Source organism: Cucumis sativus, chromosome 5 (genome assembly GCF_000004075.3).
Source record: "Cucumis sativus cultivar 9930 chromosome 5, Cucumber_9930_V3, whole genome shotgun sequence".
Lineage (NCBI taxonomy): Eukaryota > Viridiplantae > Streptophyta > Magnoliopsida > Cucurbitales > Cucurbitaceae > Cucumis > Cucumis sativus.
Window position 1 is genome coordinate 20,529,867 of NC_026659.2, and position 23,616 is coordinate 20,553,482.

At 36.7% G+C, this 23,616-nt stretch overlaps 1 protein-coding gene across 2 annotated transcripts; it reads right to left on the reverse strand.

Moving 5' to 3' along the window:
- Positions 1-5,373: 5,373 nt before the first annotated feature.
- On the reverse strand, positions 5,374-20,616 carry LOC101207992. 2 transcript variants are annotated; one of them, XM_004143738.3, is made up of 7 exons: positions 20,102-20,615; positions 19,532-19,674; positions 19,183-19,235; positions 18,558-19,093; positions 17,619-17,699; positions 16,635-16,697; positions 5,374-5,920 (listed from the first exon to the last, which is right to left on the reverse strand). In XM_004143738.3, exons 1-7 carry the CDS (start codon positions 20,153-20,155, stop codon positions 5,864-5,866), a joined length of 987 nt encoding a protein of 328 aa, XP_004143786.1. In that variant the 5' UTR covers positions 20,156-20,615; the 3' UTR covers positions 5,374-5,863. The 2 variants fall into 2 exon arrangements, with proteins under 2 accessions (XP_004143786.1, XP_031741775.1); XM_031885915.1 differs by lacking the exon at positions 17,619-17,699 and having other exon boundaries at positions 20,102-20,616.
- Positions 20,617-23,616: the final 3,000 nt, after the last annotated feature.

Below are 23,616 nucleotides of genomic sequence, written 5' to 3' on the forward strand. Positions count from 1 at the left end.
TTTCAAAATAATCAAAGGAAATCATAGCTCACCCTACTCCAATTCGTCATCCTTACAATACAAGGCACAAAAGTCGAACCATGGAAGTGATAAAGACATGGATAAAATGAGACAGGATATTAATAATCTTGGGGAACAAGTTTCAAAAATACTGGAATTGCTTTCAGAAGGAAAAGGGAAAGTTGAAACAGCACAATCAAGCAATCATGTTCAAGACACTAATGATCCCATTCATCCCCCAGGATTTATGCCACGCCACATGAATGTTCCACAGTCTCAAACCACTCAACACTATGTTGCTATGAATCCACTTTTTGATATTCCACCTTATGTCCCAGATATAGAACAATTGGAAGCTCAAGCTAAAATTCAAGACATGGGACAAAATGTGAACACTCCAGCTAAACAAAAACTAGATGTTCTGGAAGAAATATTGTGAGCAATTGAAGGGACTGGCGTTTATGGAAATATAGATGCAACACAGTTGTGCTTAGTCTTAGGCTTGATCATTCCAGCAAAGTTTAAAGTTCCCGAATTTGACAAATATGATGGATCATCGTCTCCAAGGAGTGTTCTTATAATGTATTGTAGAAAGATGGCAGCGCATATTGGTAATGATAAATTGTTGATCCATTGCTTTCAGGACAATTTAACTGGTCTAGCTACTCGATGATATATTTAATTAGATAATGCACACATTCATGTTTGGAAGGATTTAGCTTATGCATTTCTAAAGCAATACAAACATAATATTGATATGACTCCATATCGTTTAGACCTACAACGGATGGAAAAGAAGAGTTCAGAAAGCTTTAAAGAATATGTTCAATGATGGAGAGATATGGCCGCAGAGGTTCAGCCACCATTAACACAGACAAATAAATGACATTTATGTTTATGAATACTTTGCGGGCGTCGTTCTATGATCGAATGATTGGTAATGCTACTACCAATTTTTCTGACATTATTGTTATTGGTGAAAGAATTGAATATGGGATAAAGCACGAAAGGTTAACTGAGACTTCAGCTGAGTATGGTGGATTAAAAAAAGGAGCAACACCTAAGAAGAAAGAATGTGAGGTTCATGCAATTGGTTTTCCTAATTCAGGGAACCACAAATTGACTTGTTGTCAAAGAAAACATTACCAAAAATTTTCTTCATATATAAGCAATGTTACTCATATCTCTTATAACAACTATGTACCAGCTCACTCTCTCTCTAGAGCCCCAAAACCTGTTAATTCAAACTTTTCTCGACCATTTGTACAAAGTTAGGGTAGCAAGAACAACTCAAATACATGGCGATTTGATCCAATTTCCATGACATATACAGAGCTTTTACCTCAGCTAATTCAGAATCGACAATTAGCTCATATCCTAATAAATCCTATACAACCTCCTTATCCAAAATGGTATGATTCAAATGCTTGATGTGATTATCATGCCGGAGGAGTGGGACACTCAACTGAAAATTGTTTAGCTTTGGAAAGGAATGTGCAATCTTTAATTAATTCTGGATGGTTAAGCTTTAAAAAAGCTGGTGAGAAGCTGGATGTCAACAACAATTCACTTCCTAATCATGAAAATTCAAAAGTGAATGTTGTAGATTGTTTTGTTGAAAAGTGTAAAAATGAAGTTCATGAGATAGTGATGCCTATGGAAACACTTTTTGAGAAATGTTAGTTTAGAATATTTGGACCCCAATATAAGATATGAATGATACGATGAAAGCAAACATTGTATATTTCATCAAGGAGTTGCAGGCCATGTTATCCAACAATGTTGTAAATTTAGATCTAAAGTATAATAATTTATGGATTCAAGATACTCACGGCATACGGAGAACAAGGAAAAGATGAGATGAAAGACAATAAAATATGTACATTAATAGGTGAAGTTTCAAAAAAAGGAAAATTCCTTTTTACCAAGGCCTTTGACAGTCTTTTATCAAGAAAGTCGTAATAAGTCAACTTCCTGCAATCCTAAACAACTCACTATCTATGTACCGAGTCATTTCAAATTTAAGGATTTGAAAGCAGTGCCATGGCGATATGATTGTCAAGTCATTACAGGTTCTTCAGTTGATAATACTACAGGAATCAGCGGGATAACTCGAAATGGAAGATGTTGTAAACCAGATAATTTAACAGCTAGCTCCTTCAGATAGTTTGACACTGAGGCAAGGGAGGAAAAATGAGAAAAGAAATGTGAATGAACATGACAAAGAGCAGGATGTAGAGATGCTTGTCATAGCAAAAGATATAGAATGCAAAAAACCTGTTACGGATGAGGAAGCAAACAAATTTTTGAAAATAGTAAAACAAAGTGAGTATAAGATCATAGAGCAAATGCATCATACTCCAACTCGAATTTCTTTATTATCTTTGTTTTTGAATTCAGAGCCTCATCGCAAAGTGCTATTAGAAATTTTAAACAAGGCACGTGTTGGACATGACATTTTAGTGAAAAAGTTCAACAAAATTATTAGAAATATTACGTCTTCAAATTCCATAGTCGTCATGGATGATGAAATTCCTCCTGAAGGTTTAGGCCATATAAAAGCACTGCATATTTAAGTGAAGTGCAAGGACTATGTCATAGCAAGAGTTTTAGTGGATAGCGGTTCAACTCTTAATATAATGCCTAAATCTACACTATTGAACATTCAAGTGGACATGTCATCAATAAAATCAAGCACTATGGTTGTGAGAGCTTTCGATGGGTCACGAAGAGAAGTAATTGGTGACATTGAATTACCAATCAAAATTGGCTCATGTACTTTCAATATAGCTTTCAAGTAATGGAAATAACACCTACTTACAGTTTTTTGTTAGGACGTCCTTGGATTCACTCTGTAGAAGTGGTGCCGTCCACATTGCATAAAAAATTGAAATTTATTGTTGGGAGTAAGATGATTTGTTTAATGGGAGAGGAAGATTTTCTGATAACAAAACTGATACCAACCCCATATGTTGAGGCAACAGAGGAAGCATTAGAGTGTTCTTTTCGTTCTTTTGAAATTGCTCATGCAACTATGATGAAGCAGCTGCAGATGAAGTAATAAAGTCACACATGCCTAAAATGGAAGTTATGACCAATAGGGTGATGAGAGGTGGAAGATATTCTTTGAATCAAAGCTTAGAAACACTTCTAAACACACCAAGCAATGACGGGAGAATTGGTTTGGGCTATATGTCATCCGTATATGATAAGATTAGGCTTCAAGAAGAAAAGAAGAAAAAGCGTTTGGCAAAGCAAGAGATGAGGGAGTTTGATCCAAGTCTAAAATTTATACCAGCATGATATGATACTTTCAAGAGTGTTGGTATAAGTTACTCATCACATTACTCTGATTCAAAGGATTATTTGTTAACGAAGATGGAGAGTTTATCAATTGCAGCAATGGCACAAGAAGCATCATTTGAAGGCGAAATTGTATTGCCTACTAGTTTGTAATACATGTTGTATGTCGCATGGTCAAGATTATGTGTATTAACCGAAACACCTAAGGATCAGCTTGTGGAATCAAAATCCCTATTGCAAAATAGAATAATGGTTAAAAAAGGCGTAGTCACATATCTCACTTTCTTTAAAATGTTTTTTAGCTCTGCTTCTTTGTGCAAACAAATTTATATAGTTTTGTCTTCTTCAGGATAAAACAATCGTGTTCTTCAACCAGGATTGCACCGAAAACTAATTGAAATAGCAATAATCAAATTAGACAATTTGATTACTCGAAAAACTCACAAAAAGATAATTTTTTTAAAAATGTTTTTCTTGTTTTTCCCACATCTCAAAATAAAGAAGAAAAAGTGTTTATGAAGTGGAGACTAAAAGATATGTTGGTAATTAAATAGAAATGTTTGTAGTTAAAGGAGGATAACATTGGAAATTAAATATAAAACGGAATTAAGACGTTTGATTCTTTATGACGTGAAACTGTCATAAATATTTTACTAAAAAAACAAAGATAATATCATTATTACATCTTATCTCACCTAACCATCTCGCTTAGGATGGTGACATGTGCATGAAGATTATAGCAAATCGCTTAACCATCTCACCTTAAATGGCAACTTGCACGTGGAGATTAAAAGATTTAATCACCTAGTCATCTCACCTTGAATGGCAGCACTTAACTTATTTACGTATCTTTTCTCAATTCCAAACTCACAATGAATGTTTGGTAATAATGACATTTAAAAAAAATTCATTTTTCATCGACATGGCTAATTAGAAAATAGTGAGTTTTAAAAAAATTAGGGAAAAGGGACGGTAGTTTTGTTTTGTTTGGAGAGTCTCTAAAAACCAAATAGAAACTGAATTCAAACCTCAATAGAAACTGAATTCAAACCTCTATAGTAAAATTAGTAAAATTGTAACATGGTAAAATCTTGAAACCAAATTCAAATGTAATATATTCAAAATTATTTATTTTTTTATTAGAAATATCATTTTAAAACCTATGAATAAATTAGACTCAAAATAGAAAAAATAGAAAATACATTTAATCACAAAAATAATATTAATATTTTGGAATTTCGATACTAAAATAGAAAAATACAATTTAAAAGGAAAAGAAACAACCAAACAAATTAATAAAAATTAGAAAGGAAAATGGAAAGAAAAGAAGAAGAAGAAGAAGAAGAAGAAGGTTAACAGCAGTTGTGATTGAAATAAAAAAGAAGAAAAAAACAAAAACAAAGAGTGGTGGAGTGTGTGTTTTCCACATCTTACTCCTAATCTGTTTTGGAGCAATCGTTTTCTCATGATGTTCTTCAAAAACTACACATATGGTTGCCATTAAATAGGTTAATCAATTGAGTTAATATCAGAAGTTATCAACCGCTTCGATAACAACCGCCATCTTTCCATATTCCTTTATTTTAATAGCTAGCGGTGGTCTTTAAATGCATACCATTTTGGCACTTCACATCATGTATTTGGATTAATGTAGAAGCAATGTATTTTCATGTAACTACCTCATAAAATGTGGTATAAACAGCAAAATTATAATTTTATGTTGTCCATTGAAACATTTATTCACTACTAGACCATGAAATTTCATATCTACGATCTATATTCCATCCATGCATGAAAAGATACACAATTTCTACATGTAAACATTTTGACAAGAAGGTAAGTTCTCTAGCTTTGGCCTTAGGTAATTTCTATGTGCTGATATGATTATTATTAATTCTATTTGACAACGTGTTAATTGTCTTAATTAGTAATTGAGAGCACTTTCTAGGTTAAAATGTAATCAATTATAATAGTCTAGAATTTTTTTAAAAGAAAAGAAATAAATCAATAGGGATGAAGGTAAAGAAAGTTTATTATACAGTAAGAAGAAAAACTAATGGTTAAACCCAATTGCACAAACCAAGATTTTACATGTTCAGAATGCAATAAAGTAGTTTTAGAAACAAATCCTCTTCCGCATAGACTCGGTGATCTAAAGTCCAAGCTCACATCAGAATTAGCTAAAATTTTGAATGGCTTTTTCCTTCACTAGGAGAGTGTAAATTAATCATTTGGAAATATACAAATCTCTCTGAACTTAAAACCTCGCTGTAATTCGAGACACTATTTTTATACCAGACTATCATATATCGGTATTTTGGGACTGCAAAAATGTATCTGAATGGGAGTGAAAACAAAAGTTATGCCCCCAGCAATATATAAGAATGTTGTTGGATTGTTAAGGGAAAAGAAAAAAAAAAAGAAAAAGAACAAGATAGGACAGATCCAAGAACCATTCTCTTACCACTAACATCTAAAGAACATATGGTATCGAGTCTCAAGAGTCTTCAAAATATCAGGGTCAGAACTAAACCAGCCAAATCAAAGAGATGCTTTATCGTCAAGGTTGTCGCTTGGATCGTGGAGCAATAGCAAGAAGTATTTTCTTTCTAGGTCCCTGAAATCAACAAATAAGCTCCAGGGTGACTAAATTATGTGGCAAACAAGAGAACAAAATGAAAGGTAGAAATATTAACAAATAGATAAAATAAAATAAACCAAAGCGACCATATGCCTCGTGCCCAATAAAAATAATTTTGAACAAAATGAAATGGATAGCTACAGACCGTTTCTAGCCAAGGAGTTGATTGAAACACAAAAAGACAGCCAAACGAGGTCTCTGGAATGTTAATAACATCAAAGCTAGTGCTACTCAACCACTTCTCGATCTCTTAAATTTTCTGTAGACAGAATGTCATCGTTACTGGAAAGAATCCTTCACTAAACCTCCCTTCCATAAGAGACGTCAGAAACAAATGCATTGGGTGTAAACAAAATTGTGGGAAGGCACGAGCTCCAAAACTCTTATTAAACGTTAGTTACATTCAAACAATTCTTAGACCACCTTGTACAAGCTGGAAAACGCACATTTGAGGGGTTGCAAGTGTCTTGAGCAGGCTTGTCAAGGATGAGCTTGCCTATGGCCGCATGCCCACAACTATCTACAACTATCTACAACTATCAACCACCTTACGCTTAGGTACTTAGTTTAGCATGTACATTTCATTTCGTTCTTGTTTTTCCTTCAAGTGACCACTCACTATCTTCCATATGCTAGTTATTCAAAATTTAAATTGTTTAGAATGTACTATATGGGGAACCCAGTAGTCAAACCCCAACTATGCTTTGTTGCACTCTTTGCAAACCAAGATTTCTTGTTATTGTCAGTCTCCGATGCTCTTTAATGATGTTTTCAATGCTTCTCTCTCTCACGTTATACAAAACCATTTTCACACAAATCGTGGGTGGAGACTATCCCTCCGGAAAATTTTTGGATTGATCTTAGATATTCCACCCCCTCGGGGGAGAATGAATCATAAACTCCTCCATCTTTTAAAGCCTAGTTTAGTCTATGTAGGTCAATGGGTTTGAAAATTCCTCAAATGATAAATGGCCCTTGGTTAATGGAGGCTCAATCTGTTCAAAATCACCGAGTAAGAAAAAATTCCCTCGGTTGAAGTTTGTTATTTCTCATGTAGCTGGTACAAAACCACATTGGTTTCCTTTACTTGAATCTTTGCTTCAAAAACATTCAGTAGATCAAGCGTTTCAGAAGTGATATTTTCCAGACCTCCAAAATGATCTCCAATAACTTTGAACGTCCGATTGCTCCAATAATCAAAAGGGAGGTTTTTTTATTTTAATTCATCCTCTATAGCCTTCAATAACTAATGGTCTGCTGTGTTTACTTTTGCTCCATTCAAACTTTAAAGGAAAAGGACCCATTACTTGTCATAACTCTTCTTTTCCAATGAACTCGTCGAAAGAACCTTCAGCCAATTTAATCAAAGCATTCTTTGCAAATAATGGATTAATGATTATTTTTTATTGAAAAAGATCCTCCAAGATTTTTCTAATTTCCTTTCAATCATCAAAGCAAATAATCTTGAAATAATCTATTGATTATCGAAGTCTTCTTTTAAAACTATCGGGTTTTTCAACACCCAATGCTGAGTGGCACTCTTGAATTTTTGAGATCAGAACAGGGGAAGAAGTGCTTTATGTTTACCAATTCCGGAACGGACGATCCATTAACTTGTCCCTGGTGACACGAAAGGAAGCCGCAAGGAGGTCGGGAGATGTTTTCTATACTAGTTTGAATAATCATGCTTCATCAAGAAAGTTTCCAACATTTTGTGAAAGGATTTCCAACCCTATGGAGAGACACCAGAACAAATATGGATGGAGGAAACCATTCTCAAGGCCATGCAAAAATTCTGAAATCTCCTTCAAGAACCATTTGAGGTGAGTGTCTAATAATGTCAAGATCTTCCGAACGTTTTCTATATGGAAATATTCTTTGTCGAACCAAATACAGTAAAGGGTGTTCACTACTTTGCAAGTTTGCATCTTTCTACTTCCATTATCACCAAAACCAGACTGCCACTAACCAAGGATGGACAAGAAGAATAGGCTCTAGGGGACTTACTAGAGAAGAAGGATGAGAAATGTCGGAGAAGAAAAGGGAGCCGGAGTGTGGTTAGGGACGAAAGGAAGGGCGGGGAAAGGAGAGAGGAGGTACTAACTCATGTTTTTTTGTTAAGCCCTTTGAGCTTGGCATCTCAGTAAAATGACTTTTTCAATTACCGATTTTTTCCACCCATATATCATATTCATCCAACCAAGACCTGATGAAGAACTTTTGATTCAAAGGAGCTTCAATCAAGTTAAATAAGGTTGAGTGAAACCACATGAGGGATTCTTTCTAATAGAGTGAAAGACTTGTCCCTAAATGTTTTAGTGATCCTAATTCCATGGGAGATTATTAGCCCTCGAAAAGTCCTAAATTCCCTAGCTTAATCCAGGCTCGTTCTTAGATATTGTGTGTTTATTATTGTATTTTATAGGTTGTGAGCAACTAGAAGGCAGAATAGACCACCGGAGCCAAAACAGGGCGAAAATGAATCGAAACGGAGCTCTAGAGCATCAATTGTGGAATAACCCGAAATGCAGGTGCTTGATTAATATGGACGCTTATTGGACTAATTAGTTGAGCATCTAGGTTTATTAAGTCATTAAATGACATATTACGGTGAGGTACTTGGGGCTTCTTGAGTTCATGAGCTAAGAACTAAATCAGCAAAGCATCGCATGTTTTAGAAGTCTATGATCAACCATATCAATGGGTGGATTCTGAATCTCTAAGCTAGACCTTTTTATTCAAATCAATCATTTCAATCCTGCTTTCTCTCATACAATCTAAGTTCAACCATTTAAATTTGTTACAAACTCAAACACAACCCCTGTGACATCTTTGAATTCAAGTGTTGCTAGAATTGTCCTAGCCTGTGAAGACAACCCGATCATGCCACTTATACAACATTGTAGTGTAGGTAGCACATATTGGAGTTGTAGAAATTTATTTAATTAGTGGTCTTTTGGGAGCAATGCCAAAAAGCTGCAGTCAGATTGTTGGTGATATATAATTAAATTTGCCTTCAACCACTAGCTTAAGCTTTTGGATGAATTGATGGTTTAATATGGTATCAGAGCAGGTGGTCCAGCGAGGTCCTATGTTCAAGCCCTGCATTGTCGTTTCCTCCCCAATTAAAATCAATTTCCACTTGTTGGGCCTTTCAAATATTTCAAACCCAAAAGTGAGGTAAAATTGATTCCACTTGTTGGGCCTTTCTAATATTTCAAGCCCACAAGTGAGGGGGAGTGTTGGTGATATATAATTAAAGTTACTTTCAACCACCAGCTGTTGGATGAATTGGTGGTTGAATACAGATATTTCTAAAGAGAAGGTTTTTCTATCAATGTTGGAGGGCAGGGGAGGAAGATGAGATAATAGTTTTGTGTGCAAATCTTGTATCAATGTTAATTATTGAAAGACAAACACAAGGTATACGCAGAAAACTCTAATACGAGGAAAAAACACGATAAAAGTTGCTCTTATCATTTTCTTATAATCCAAAGAATGAAAAGAGAGAATATATAGGCTACAACAAGCCCTACCATGGAAATAAAATTAGGGTACAATAAATTACAAAAATATCCTTGGGACTATAAACTATCAACTAGTCCCCCTATTTCCAACATATTCAAAACTACCTCTCAAATTGGAGCGTAGATATCAATTAGACCCAACTTACTAACACAAGTGTCAAAGTTCTGTCTGAGTAATTCTTTGGTGAGAACATCAGCAATTTGTTGATTGGACGAAATGTACAGAATACAGATACTGTCATTAACAAGTTTCTCCTTTATAAAATGTATGTCAGTCTCCCATGTTTCGTTTTGTCATGTTGAAATGGGTCATTAGCTATGCTCATAGCAGCTTCATTATCACATAGGTAACTCACTGTCCTGTTGAAGATCAGGCAAAACTTTCTGTAGCCAGATCTCTTCACAGATTTCCCAAACTTATAGCACAGTAATCAGCTGGAACACTACTCCTAGTGACAACACCTCCAATAACAAGATTACCCCACACAAAGGTACAGTATCTTGAAGTGGACCTTTTGTTAGTAACTAATCTTGCCCAATCAGGGTCAATATAATCCTCAATACATTTTTTTGCCAGTTTTCCTGAACATATGACCTTTACTTGGAGTAATTTTCAAATACCTCAAAATACGATTCATAGCTTCCATGTGTTCTTCGTAAGGTGCCTGCACAAACTGACTCATAGTATTAACCGCATAGGAGATATTTGGTCTAGTGTAGGATAGATAAATCAACTTTTCCACTAAACACCGATACTTCTCTTAATCAACAGGAACTTTTCCAACAGAATTTCCCAGCTTCGCATTGAATTCCATAGGAGTATCAACAAGTCTGCATCCAGTTACTACCTTTTCTTTAACAGGTGAAGGATATATTTCCTTTGTGAAACAGAGCTTCCTTCCCTTGATCTCGTCACCTCCATCCCAAGGAACTACTTCAGATTTCCTAGGTCTTTGATTTCAAGTTCATCACCCATCTTCTTTTTTGGCCTGGTAATCTCAACAATACCATCTCCTGACGGAACAATATCAATGACATACACAATCAAATCAGCAATTTTCCTAGAATCGAACCTTTTTGTAAACGATGTGTGATCAGAATGTCTCGGAGGGAAGCCTTCAGATAACAAAGGTGGTAAATTCATTGAAACACGCCTTGGGGATTGTTTCAGACCATAAAGTGATTTTCGAAGCTTACAAACTTGGTAACTAAATTGAACTTCAAAACTTGGAAGAGGACTCGTGTATACCTTTTTTTTTTTTAATAGAGAGTGGAAATTACTACAGCGAAGATGAAGATTTCAATTTCAAATGATGTATTTTTACACTCCGCTTCAGATTTTGACAATGGCCTTGATGCAAGTGATATCTTTTCTAACTTTGTTTTGCATTGTCCATTGGTGGATGTTTCGTTTGTTGATAATCTAGTTACCACTTTTTCTGAGCATAGCACATTGACTTCTAGTCTTTCAGTGAAAATACTTCAACCTCTTTCCATCCTTTTAAAGATAAGCATTGTTTACATCAAGTTGATGGAAAGACCTCTCTATTGAATGCAACATAGAGAAGAACCCTGACTGTGTTTTAACTTGGCCACAAGAGAAAAAGTCTAAATAATATACCCCATAAGCGTGAGTGGACCCTTTTGCAACAAGTCTGGCCTTGTATTGTCTAAGGGCTCATTTGATTTGTATTTCTGAATAAATACCCATTTGCATCCCACAGAATTGTGAGTTGTGCCCATTAGGAAAAGTGCAAAGATTCCATGTTATATTCTTCTCTAGCGCTCTCATTTCTTCCATGACAACAGTCTTCCACTCAACCTCCATAGCTTCAAGTATGTTCTTTGGTATTGTTGCAGTATCAAGGCTTGCAATGAACGTCCTGAACTTAGGCGATGGATTACTTTAAGACATGTAATTAGACACAGTGTGCTTCGTACAAGACCTAGTAGCCTTTCTCAAAGCAACGGGCATGTCAAGAGAGGGATCATAACTTCTTATTTTGCCTGAGTCATACTAGCTGGTCTCACCACTTGTTTTTCTGCTAGAGTTTTCATCACTACTAGCAACCCTGTTTTCTTCTAGAGCTATCATATTAGTCTTGTCCTCCTCAACCACATCAACAATATCATCATCAACACACAAATTAATATGATTAAGTTCCATCACACCTTGAGCTTGTGTTGGTTCAAATTCATGGACCGAAGCCGACAGAGCAATAGGTCATACCATTTACTTCCTAAGATTCTTTCTGTAGTCAGAGGACTTGATAGGTGGGTAAAACGGTGTCATGAAGGATGGGTTCAGGAGGCTCAGTAGAAGCTAAAGGAATGAAGAGAATGGGTTAGTTAGCTTCTTCACTCACTCACTCCCCCTACAAAGGGTCATAAGAAAAAAGGGTTTGTCCTCAAGGAAAGTGACATCCATGGACACAAAATACTTTCAAGAAAGAGGATGCTAACACTTATAACCTTTCTGGTGCAGAGGTGCCCCACGAAAACACATGACTAAGCACGAAGAGCAAACTTAGTATGGTTAGAGGCATTACTGAACGGAGGCAGTGCACCCGAACACACGGAGAGGAACATCAGAAACAAGCCATGTGGTAGGGTAGAACTCCTTGAGACATTCAAGAGATGTTTGGGGGTGGAGGGAGCAAGATGACATTCTATTGATAAGATGAGCAATCGTAAGGACTGCATCCCCCCATAAGTAGAAGGGAAGAGAAGTAGACAGCATAAAGAGCGAGCAACCTCGAGGAGGTGACAGTTTTTTCGCTCAACCACCACGTTCCATTGAGGAGTATAGGCACGAGAAGTTTGATGGATAATCCCTTTAGAGGAAAAAAATTCATGAAAGATATTATTCAGGAACTAACGACCATTATCACTATGCAAAATAGCAATTTTGGCATTGAACTATGTCTTAATGGTTGTGTAAAATTGTTGAAATATTGATGAGACCTCAAATTTATCAGTACGGAGAAAGAGTCTTGTGAGATAGATATGATCATCAATAAAGGTTACAAACCAGCGTTTCCTCGAAGCGATGGTGATTTGCAATGGCCCCCAAATATCACTATGAATAAGGGTAAAAGACTAAGTAGGCCTATAGGGCTGGAACAAAAACGAGAATCTATGTTGTTTTGCACGAATACACGTCACAAGACAAAGAAGTGACGTCCACTTTAGAAAATAATTGAGGAAATATATATTTATATGTTTAAAATTTGAGTGGCCAAGACGAAAGTGCCACAAAATACAATATTTTTCATAAGTAGAAAAATAAAATGACAACAAACTAGTCCTATAACAATCCCTAGAGGAAGCATCATTGTCAAGGAAATATAGTCCCCTACTATGTCGGGCAGTGTCAATCATTTTCACCAAGCCCAAGTCCTGAAAAGAAACAGTTCAGGTGAGAAGACAGCTTGACAATGTAGATCCTTCGTTATCTTACTAATAAACAGTAAATTGTAAGATATCTTAGGCACATGTAGCACATTATGTAAAGTGAGACCCTCAAAAGGACCCATCTACAATTCTAATTTTTTCATTGCTAGGATAGGGAAGATATGAAATAAAATGTCCCGAGGATCCAGTTAAATGGCCTGTAGCACCTAAATCAAGTATCCAAGGTTTCTTCCCATCGATGCTGATAAGATTGAAGGATTGAGAGTTACCTGATTGTGCAATAGATCTAAGAGAAGAAGTATCAGGATCACGTTGATTCCTTGAAGGGGTTGAGGTGTGTGACATTCCGACAAATTCACTCCTAAACATCCTACCACAATTATGCTTGTCATTTAGCAAAGGTTTCTTACCATTTGGTAGTTGACCATGTAACTTCCAATAGTTGTCTTTCTATGCCAAGGTTTCTTGCAATGTTTGCACAACAGAATAAGCTTCCCATTTTGCAGTTCGCTGTCAGAACTAGAGGACTTGGCACTAAGGGTTGCAGAATCAGTAGCAGGAACAATCTTGATGTCTATTGCACTTGTGCAATCTTCCTCTAGACAGACCTCAAAACACACCTCCATCAATGAAGGAAATCATACACAATCAACTTCCTCAATTTTGGAGTATTGAACACCTCCACAAAGACAGTCCCAAACAATCTCTCGACACAAATCCATCTCTTGCCAAATCAGGAACAATTTGTCAAAATATGAAGTAACATCCATTGTCCCCTGCTTGCCTCTCCTTCCCATATTTGCTCTTGGGGTCTCCTAGTCTAGGTCTCAGTACCTCTCATGTTGGGTACTCAAATTTGTGAAGCCCTTCAAGGGCCATCTTGATGAATTGAGACCACGAGAAATAAATTTGGCCATTCAATTTCTCCCTTCAATTACTCCTATGAAATTTTCTATGAAGCCAGATAAATAACTTGTAGCAGCTAAAGGTAGGGAAAGAGGTTACTGAGTTCTCCGAATATATTGGTAAGACTGAAGGAGGGGCAGAGTTAGTGGAATTTGAGGAAGCACCAAGAGCTGCCCTAAGAGCAGCAATTTATTGTTGAAAACTTGTCTAAAGATTAACCAACTATAGTTGAACCATTGTCGAAGATAAACCAACTCAACCTTGATGATCATAACAAGGCAACGCATGATGAGGAAACCCCGATTCCTAAGAGAAGCTTGTTGCCGCAGCAAGGAATTTACCTCTGTGATAGGAAAACGACTCACTAATCTTGTTTTCAGGATGTATGTTTTGGCTAGGGTTTTCATCGAAGGATTGTGGCAGCGCTATAGTTGAATGGATATGCAAAGACTGAAGATAACAATCAACGGCAGCTTGGACAGCAGCGGCAATATCGACAACGGGAAAAACGAAGGCGACAGCAGTGGTCGGCAACGGTTGTGGCTCAAGTCGGGCAAACTAAGGTTATCTTGCACCAATTGGTTTTTGCAAATGGTGGCTAGGTCTTTGTTAGCACGCTCCAATACCATAGTGAAAAGAAGAAGACAAACTCAAGGTATACAGAAAACCCTAATTTAGGGAGAAAAAACCACAATAGAAGCCACTCTTATTATTTTCTAATAATTCAAAGAATACAAGGGGGAAGAATATATATAGGCATCATCAAGCCCTAACAAATATGGAAATAAAAATAGGATAGAGTAAATTACAAAAATACCCTTGAGACTAAAAACAATCAACTGGCCCCTTATTTCCAACATTAACTTATCTGTCATAATATTTTTAAACACTTGCAAGTATACATTTGTTTTTTTTCTTTTCTATCCTTTAAGCATTAAGCATTCAACTAGAAATCAAATTTAGGTCTCAAGGGTGCTCTTTCTTGTGCATATCTGAAGTGTTATTTCACAACAAGAAATCAAGCAAGTCTCAACTTCTACTTGGCTTGCAAAGTAAGCATAGGATTAGCAAGGAAGTGAACACAAAAACTCTACCCTAATATGGAGAGCATCACCTTTTGACTTTATTATTATTCTATTTTTAGCTTTGTTTTGCAAACAAGTTTCTCAAGAAGGATAAAGGATTGGGTGATGATAGAGTTAGTAGAGAAGCCTTATCTCAAGAATCACCCAATTTACCTAAAATCTAGACCACATAACTGAATCCCTACAAAGACTGAAGACAAGGGTTCGAAGCCTTGAAAAACCTAACCAAACACCATCTCCCCAAAAGCCAAATTCATCCATAAACTCAAAGAGGTCAATGGTACTTCAAGCATGAAAGAAGAAGAAGAATGGCATCAAACTAACTGTACCATCAATACATAGGATATCAACCTAATAATTTGAATTTTTGCGGGATAGAGAAAAATTCAAGACCCAATACGATTCTAAGAGAGAGGAAACTGCCATGGGAGGGAAGAAAGAGGCTTAGGAGGCATCACACACAAAATTGCCAAGTTGAATTCCGACTAGTTTTGGATTGGGAAAGAGTTAAACTTGTCTTTACTAGAAATAGCATTAGTTATGATAAGGAAGCTATTAGCCATTACATGTTTCAAAGATTATGAAACTAAGAGGTGAGAAAATAATGTTAAGTAGAAGGTACAATGAAGATCCTGTAGAGTCATGGCTTGAACTCAAAGAGCTCTTGAGAAAAAGGTTTGTGCCTAGACTCAATCAAAGAGAAGCATCCTTCTTACGACACTGAGGATCTCCTTCAGATAGCCATCAAAATTCAGATCAAGAAATCAAAGCACAAAATCTTCTCCTAAGACTACTTTACCTTGGAAAGAAGAGAGTTCCACTAGCAAGTCTAAGTTTAAATCTAAAGTTGCTAGTCAAAAACCTCACAATCTCACAACTATAAAGCATGTAATCCAAGTCTTCCCCCACCTTCTAACCAAGAATACAAAATAATGGACCAACTGACAAAGGAAACTTTCTCAAAAGCTGATTCATAGGGTTCAATCGACCGAGTAAAATTTTTCAGTGAAGCTTCAAAATCTCAATCCTCCGCAAAGCATCAAAGATAGTTTCACTAGTGGGAGAGGTTTACCAAAAGAAGATTTACAAATAGTCCCTCTAAAGGGTCAAGACTCCAAACATGAACGACCCTTCTCTCAAACATAAGATCGAACTCACCTATCGAACACAAAAGAGAAATGAGTTCAATAACTTCCATCATTCCCCTATCGGTCAACAAATGATGGACACCAAACAAAATGAAACCACTTGAAGCTAACCATTAGAAAGGAGAGGTAGAAAAGAGAAGAAGAAAATGGAAAAGACAAAACTTGTGAGAAGTAAAAGGAAAAATGAAAATTAGTAAATTAGTCTTTTTAAGAAAAATATCACTTAGGGAAGAATGAACTTCTAGTCTTCCCAAGAAGCCAAATGTTGCATCAACAGCAACGTTAGTGTTCAGCATTGCACACAACCTTTTGGCTTTCTTCTTTTTTTTCTGAATTTCTACTACTTTCAATGGGGTTTGAGCCCTTATTGGGCTTGCCAACCAACCTTAACCAACATATACCTTTAAACTGACTGACAGAAATCAAATTCAACTAGTTTGAGCCAATAGGCTCGATTTTTCAATCTGTGATGCTCACTCCTAGAAATCCACTACAATCAACAAAAACTTTGAGATCAAATAAACCCTAGATATAAGATGAAGAACACGAACAACAGACATACAATAGAAACCCAAGATATAAGATGAGGAACATGAAACAGCAGACATACCATAGGTATTCCAAGCTCTTTGAGATCATTCTCCCCCATTTGCTTCAAGGCAGTCATATCAACCTGCATCATAAATCCCATAAACCAGAGATTTGCAGAAAGATATAGTATACCATTGAAAACATTTAGAGTCAACAAATGTGAAGATTTGAACTTCAACTTACACAACTTTGATTACAAAAAAATATCATATATATGATGGTGACAACAAAAGGCTGAGGCTATATTCAAAGATCAAAAACTTTATAAACAACTCAATTACGCATATATTGAGAACCTCTTTACTTTTATGAAAGCCATTATAAACATCTTGAGAGAGAGAGCATGTGAGAGTGCTACAAAAAGTGATACTATTGTTGATGAAAAAGAAGAACTAATTGAAACACCACATCTTTGAGATATCAGTAGGAGACAATCAATCTTCTTTCGAAAGGGACAGTATTTTACATAAATTGGATTGTGATGTGATAGGATAGATAATTTGTAAAGGGGGTTCTGTACTGAATTAACCAGATAAGAACGAGGATAATAAAAAATTCATATATTTCTCAAGAGGTCTGAGTCTTGCTCTAACGCCGGTCAAAAATCACAAACAAAAAGCAATGGTGAAAATAATCTAGGGAAGTAAGCATTTAAGTTTCAATGCAGCAGACTCCTTGACAGAGAAATTCTCAGGCAACATTTTTCAGTAATCACAGCAACTCAAGTTCTAACATAGAAAGCTTGCTGTCAAAGTACGAAAGTAATTTGTAATTTTGTATGATAGACATCAGGTCATAGTAGAACATTTTACAGGTAAAATGTCCTCGTCTTGTGATTCATGATGCTAGATTCCACATAAAAAATAAGAAAACAACTGTGGCACCAAAGTTACAAGATATAACTGAAAAATTAAGATAGAAATTGATGTGTGTTAGAACAAAACAAATCCTATGACATGTGTAGCTCAAGAAAATTTGCAACAAAAAGAGAATTTTAACATACTTCCTCAGCCTTAAAAAGAATGGAATATTTTCCCAATTCTAGAGACTGCAACAAGCCATCTATAGTTTGAAGTTCGTTGCCCTGTAAATAACAAGTTAATAGAAAACAGGAAAGCTTAACATTAAACACTTCATCTGTTAACTTTGGGAACTAAAAATAAAATAGGAAAGTACTTCCAGTGAGCAGTCCAACAAAGTTAAAATATATCTTTCTTTCAATAAGCCATTATTTTCACCAGAAAGATTAATAAAATCCAATACAAGCAGAACTCCATGAAAAGGAAGGAAAAATTAATAGTATCAGGTATTTCACTACTTATAATGCATACACAACTAAGATTAGGAAAACCAAATAATACCATTTATTACTTTGAAAAGTTACTCTTTGATAAGTTATTTACCATTTTTATAATTTGCTAACTAAATATCCCTAGGGAGTCAATGATTCAAACCATATAGAAGACAGAACGTACTAAATTGATGCCAATGTGGGTACTTGCATCCTTGCATACTACACCCACTTAGCAAAGAAGAACACCACAAGTTAAGAAGTTGGCTTGAACATAATACAACTTGAGCTTAAGCTCCAGACAACTGTTGCACCATACTACACCTTGAGCTATGAAAACACTGTACAGTCATCAAACTACTGAAATCTAACTCTAGTAACTACAATTTGCTTCTCAAAAACAATTCAGAAGTTCAATAATAAGTTCAATAATATAGTTTATGGAAGTTATGTTAAACTTTCTTATAAAATGAACAGCCTACAATGACATACAACAATTCAAGTAGTTAAAATGTACAACACAACCCAATGTCAATCAAAATATGCAGCAGCTACTTCAAATCAAGTTCGGAAAAATCAAGTCACAGAAAAGAGAAAACCCAAAAGCCATAAGATTGTAATAATGGTAAGAAGAATAAAAGTAAATCATACGGGATAGAGAGTTTTGTGTGCAATGCCACTTGGGGGAGGATGTAAAGGTACAATCGGTGCCACAGGCTTTGCAGATGTAGGGGGCAATAGAGAGTTCGTCACATACGTTGCAGTACTAACAGAACCTGAAGTATTGTGAACATCTTTGGCTACATACCCCACTGATCTTGCATTCTCAAATGACAGGTTAGCTGGCCTTCTCTGAAGTTTCTCATCATCTCTTTGTAGAGAGTAGTGCCTTGAGGATTCTACAATTCTAGCGGGTGATCTTTGTCTCAAATTATCCATGGTCCATGGGGAATAAGAACTGCCTAACGAGTCCTTCTGAGGTAGGTCATCTGCACTTCTGGTTGAAGGGGTTCGGCGTAAGATATTTGTATTGTGCAATGGTGAATTACGATGTCGTATAGGAGCTTGATCTGCCTTAGGTAGCTTCTCCCGAAGATCTAAACACTTCTTATTATCGCTTTGAGCACGTTTGAATGCACCTTTTTGCAAGAGTTTATACCGAAGGTCGTCTTTACCAATATGTGGCACTGATTTAATAAAGAAAAGAAAAATCAAGGGTGTATTAGACCGTCATTAACATGAAGAAGAACAACATTCAGCTGATTATGTTCAATACCATCTAACCCGCCATTAGAACTCCAATTTGACATCCCATCATCTCCTCGAAATCTGCTAAGAAAATAATACACATAAATTTTGAATGGGAGCCAAAAAACATGAAGATAATAGATGAAACAAGAAAATAGAACCAAAAGAAATTAATCCAGACCCCAAAAACTAAGGACGTCATATAAATTGCTTGCGCCACATCTCTGTTAATGACCAACAATTTAAAGTATTTTGCAATTAATATATTTTTTTCAAATGCAATTAACGTCCTTTTTTCAAGCATCCATTCAAAATACAGCAGAATTCTAAGTTAACTTAAGGCAGCAGATAAAAAGTAAAAGGAAAGAACAACATACCGTTTGTTATTGAGTTGGCTTCCATAAAACAGATCACTATCAGAGCTACTTCCCAACCTATCTCTTACAGACCGCTTGGTTCCAGATACAGGCCAAGAATCAGAGACGGAAACATCAGTCCCTGGGCCGGCCTTTTTTACTACCTGCAATGTGATAGATAAAGGGTATTTATAGAAACAAAATATGACCAGAAAAACGACTTTCAACAACGTTACCAGATTCAATCAGCAAGAAAAGAGTAATTGGTACAAAAGAGATGACGCATTTGAACTATGGAACTCTTGGTCCTCAACACATACTGATGCCACTTGAGATGAGCTTTTCTCAGCACAGAAAGGAACAATTAGAAAAACAAAGAAAATGTTCTTTCCATTCTGCGCCCGACTTCTTGGTAACAACAGTATGCAATGAAGCTTATACAGATTACTCTTATAAAGCAATAAACGAGAATCACGTTCATGTTCCATTAAGAGAAACCATTCCCAGCAAAAACTGAAACAACATATGTCAACTATGAACACGACCAACCAAAAAATAACCGAAGAACAGTCGAACAAAGTGACAGCCAACCTGTCCGCTACGGCCAAGTGTAATGGTAACTCTACCCCTTGAAGCTGCTGACATGTTGAAATCAGAAACCCCAGGAGAAAAATATGCCCTTATGCTGTCAAGAACTCGCTAATTCGTTGAAGCGCATGGCCGATGCGCAATTACAGAATCCCTAAACTGAACACAACGAATTGGCAGAAGAACAGCAGGCAGATTAACCTGTTTTGATAGCTCCCAAATCTCGGAAGAAAATCTAGACCCCCCAAGGACCCTAGCAGGAAAAATGTTGGCTCACATAGACATGAGAACACAGTGCGATGGCTTCGGATCGAAATGAAAATACGAATAAGAGAGAGAGTGGGGTTAGGATCGAATTGGAATGGTTGAATAGGAACACCCAATAACAGCGCTGCCGTTTACCTCCCAAATTGTACTGAAGATGGCTTTATGGACAACGGAATGAAAAGCGAGGACGACGAAGAAGAAAGGAATGGGAAATTGAATTTTGTTTAAGGGAAAAGAATAGGGAAACTCAAAGGTGCTTTTTTTTTTTAAGATATAACTAAATATTACACTCAAATTGGGATCGAATGTAGAAACATTCAGAAAAAGAAGTCTATAACACATTTTTTTTCATATTAAGAATAGTAGGCTATTTATCGATTTTTAAATTTGCTATTTTTACAATTTAGAAAATGTAGTGACGTAGACGTTAAACCCTAAACCACGTGGTTGGAAATTTGGCTAGGTGATCCTATATCCTCTTTTATATTCGTTTTGGCTATGGATTACTTTAGTAGGTTGCTAGCACACTTGCAAAAGAGACAGGCAATCAAAGGGGTTTCTCTTAATAGTGAATGTTGTCTAACTCATATCCTCTTTGCGGATGACTTTCTTTTATTTATTGAGGATGATGATTCTACATCAAGAATCTACAAATTGCTGTAAACCTTTTTGAGAAAGAATTCGGCCTCAACATAAATCTTGCTAAGCCAATTATCAACCTACCAATGTTTCAACAATTAGGGCAAAAACAGTTATTGCAAATTAGGATATTTTTTCCAACAATTTCCTTTGACATACTTAGGAGTTCCTTTAACAACCTCGATCTAAAGCTTTCTAGGAAAATATAGAGGAAAACTTCATAAAAAGCTCAGTAATTGAAAGTATTCTCATATCTCAAGGGGTGGTTAGTTAACTCTTATTAAATCTACCATTTACAATCTTTTCACCTATCAGTTTCCAGTCTTCAAAGCACTTATGTCTGTCTATACAACAATTGAAAATCATTGGAGGAACTACTTATGGAAAGGAAACGGTAGTGAATCTATAGGTGCTCACCTTGTTGGATGGTCGAAAATCACAAAACCAAAAGAAATGGGAGGGCTTAGAATAACTTCTTTGAAAGATACAAACTTTGCTCTCATCTGAAAATAGTTTTGGAGATACCTAGATGAGCCAAATGCATTGTGGAGAAAAATCATACATGCAAAATATAAAGGGAGTTACATTGGCAAAATCCCAACTGAAAGCAAATTCAGTAGTACAAATGCTCCATGGAGATCCACTATAAAAGGACTCTCTTGGTTTGAAAACAATTATACTTGGGATGTGAATTATAATGGTGAACGTATTTGATTATGGCATTAAATCATACCAATCTTAGCTCACTTTCCACCTATTTTTCGAGACTCTATGCTCTTTCACAAAAACAAGATGCTTCAGCTAAAGACAGTTGAGACAACAGTATAAGAGATTGGAATATCTACTCTAGAAGGCTTCTCAATGAAAGGAAAAATCAAATTTGGAACCAAGCTAAATGTCGCGTCCCGCGAAATGGCCCCACTTTTTGCACATAAACGTGCCTAAGGCTCCTAAAGCAAAGCCAAAGAGGAGCCAACCACACTCGATCAACAACCCAACATGGCCATGTGACGGCCCACATGTGCCCACGACACATGCCCCATGGCATTGGCATGTGCCCACGAAAGGCAGCCCATGAGCCTTGCATGCATGTCATGACACATGCCCCTGACATTCCCATGTGCTTGTACAGAAGCACACCCCATGGGCACGACCATCAGACAGACGTCAAGCACCAACGCCATCCAGACAGCCCATGTGCATGGACAGCTGCACATGGCATGGCGACCAGCCCCACAAGCGCACACACAAGTGCCCACACCCACAAGATGGCCGCCCACGCACGCCCAAGCATGGCATGACATCTCATGCAGGCACACGATGCGCGCGACACCTTGCGTGTGTCCCTGCATGCGTGTGGCCATGTGCACGCACCCCATCTTGCGTGTGGCAGTGTGCCCCCCTCCGACCACACACGAGCATGGCCCCTACATGTGTGCCCAACGTTCAAATGCCCCGAAAACCTTGAAGCTTCTAGGAGGCCCATGTACGTGCTGCATCACCCATGCTCCGCCAAAACAGCCCCAAAAGCCTCTAGAATGCCTGAGACAGTGCTAGAATGTGCTGGAATGGCTTGGACACACTCAAGAAGCCTCTGAAACGTGTTGGACAAGGCTAGAACATGCTAGAAGGCTACAATGACGATCAGGTAGTGTCATGAAAAGTCTAGTCCTCTCTAGAATGTTCTAGGCTTACTTGTAATGGACAAAACTCTCTTGTATCATCTAGAATCATACTTGACCGACCTTGTGAGACCCTAGGTCAGTTGAGAGTGTCTATAAATATTTGAAGAGCCCTCATTTATAACCAACTTGTATGGAAAGCAAGCAAACTTGTATGCAAGCTAAGAAATACATGTCATACACATTTCCATGAGCTCTCTCAACTTCTCACTCACTCTCTTGATATTCCATTCGTGAATAATAGTGCCTTTGGTGCACTGATCATCTTCGGTTGCCATATTCATCAAGGTTAACTCATAGTGTTTGGTGCACTAACCTCTCTTAAGGCTTACTTGACTACATGGGCGACATAGTCAAGCCAAGTGTTGCACGGTTGGTTAGTTGAAAACTCTAACCACGTGACATAAAGCTACCTTCCCCAGTCCTTGCCCAATTAAAGGAATAAGTGAGCCCCTATGGAGAAACAACAATAAGATCTTCTCAACGACATTAGCAAAACAAGCAACCATGGCAGAACAACAAGGAACCAACCATGAAGTTGACGAAAATTTATTCAAAAGCCTATGGAAAGCGACAATTACAAAAAAATAAATGTAAGTTTTTCATTTGATTCATTATCCATGAAGGCCTAAACACTTTGGAGAATTTACAAAAAAAAAGTTGTCAAATGTTTGTCTCAACCCAAACTAGTGTATTCTCTGCAAAGCAAATATTGAAACTAGGGATCACCTATTTATCCATTGAAATGTAGCAAAATAACTTTGGAGAAGATTTCAAGCTCAGACGGATCAAATTATTGCAGATAATAATGTCAAATCTTTTTACCTCTCTCTATGTCAAATAAACCAAAGAAGCAGGAAAAGTGTCATAATCTTCAATATAGAGATTGCTATTCTTTGGTTCTTGTGGCTCAAGAGAAATAACAGAATC

Excerpts from the sequence above, each read along its gene's own strand:
- LOC101207992 (XM_004143738.3), bottom strand. The coding sequence starts at position 20,155 with ATGTCAGCAGCTTCAAGGGGTAGAGTTACCATTACACTTGGCCGTAGC. Across the intron at positions 19,094-19,182 it reads TTCTAATGGCGGGTTAGATG|TGCCACATATTGGTAAAGAC; the intron begins GTATTGAACATA and ends TTATTAAATCAG. Across the intron at positions 16,698-17,618 it reads TTCTTTTTAAGGCTGAGGAA|GTTGATATGACTGCCTTGAA; the intron begins GTATGTTAAAAT and ends TTTATGATGCAG.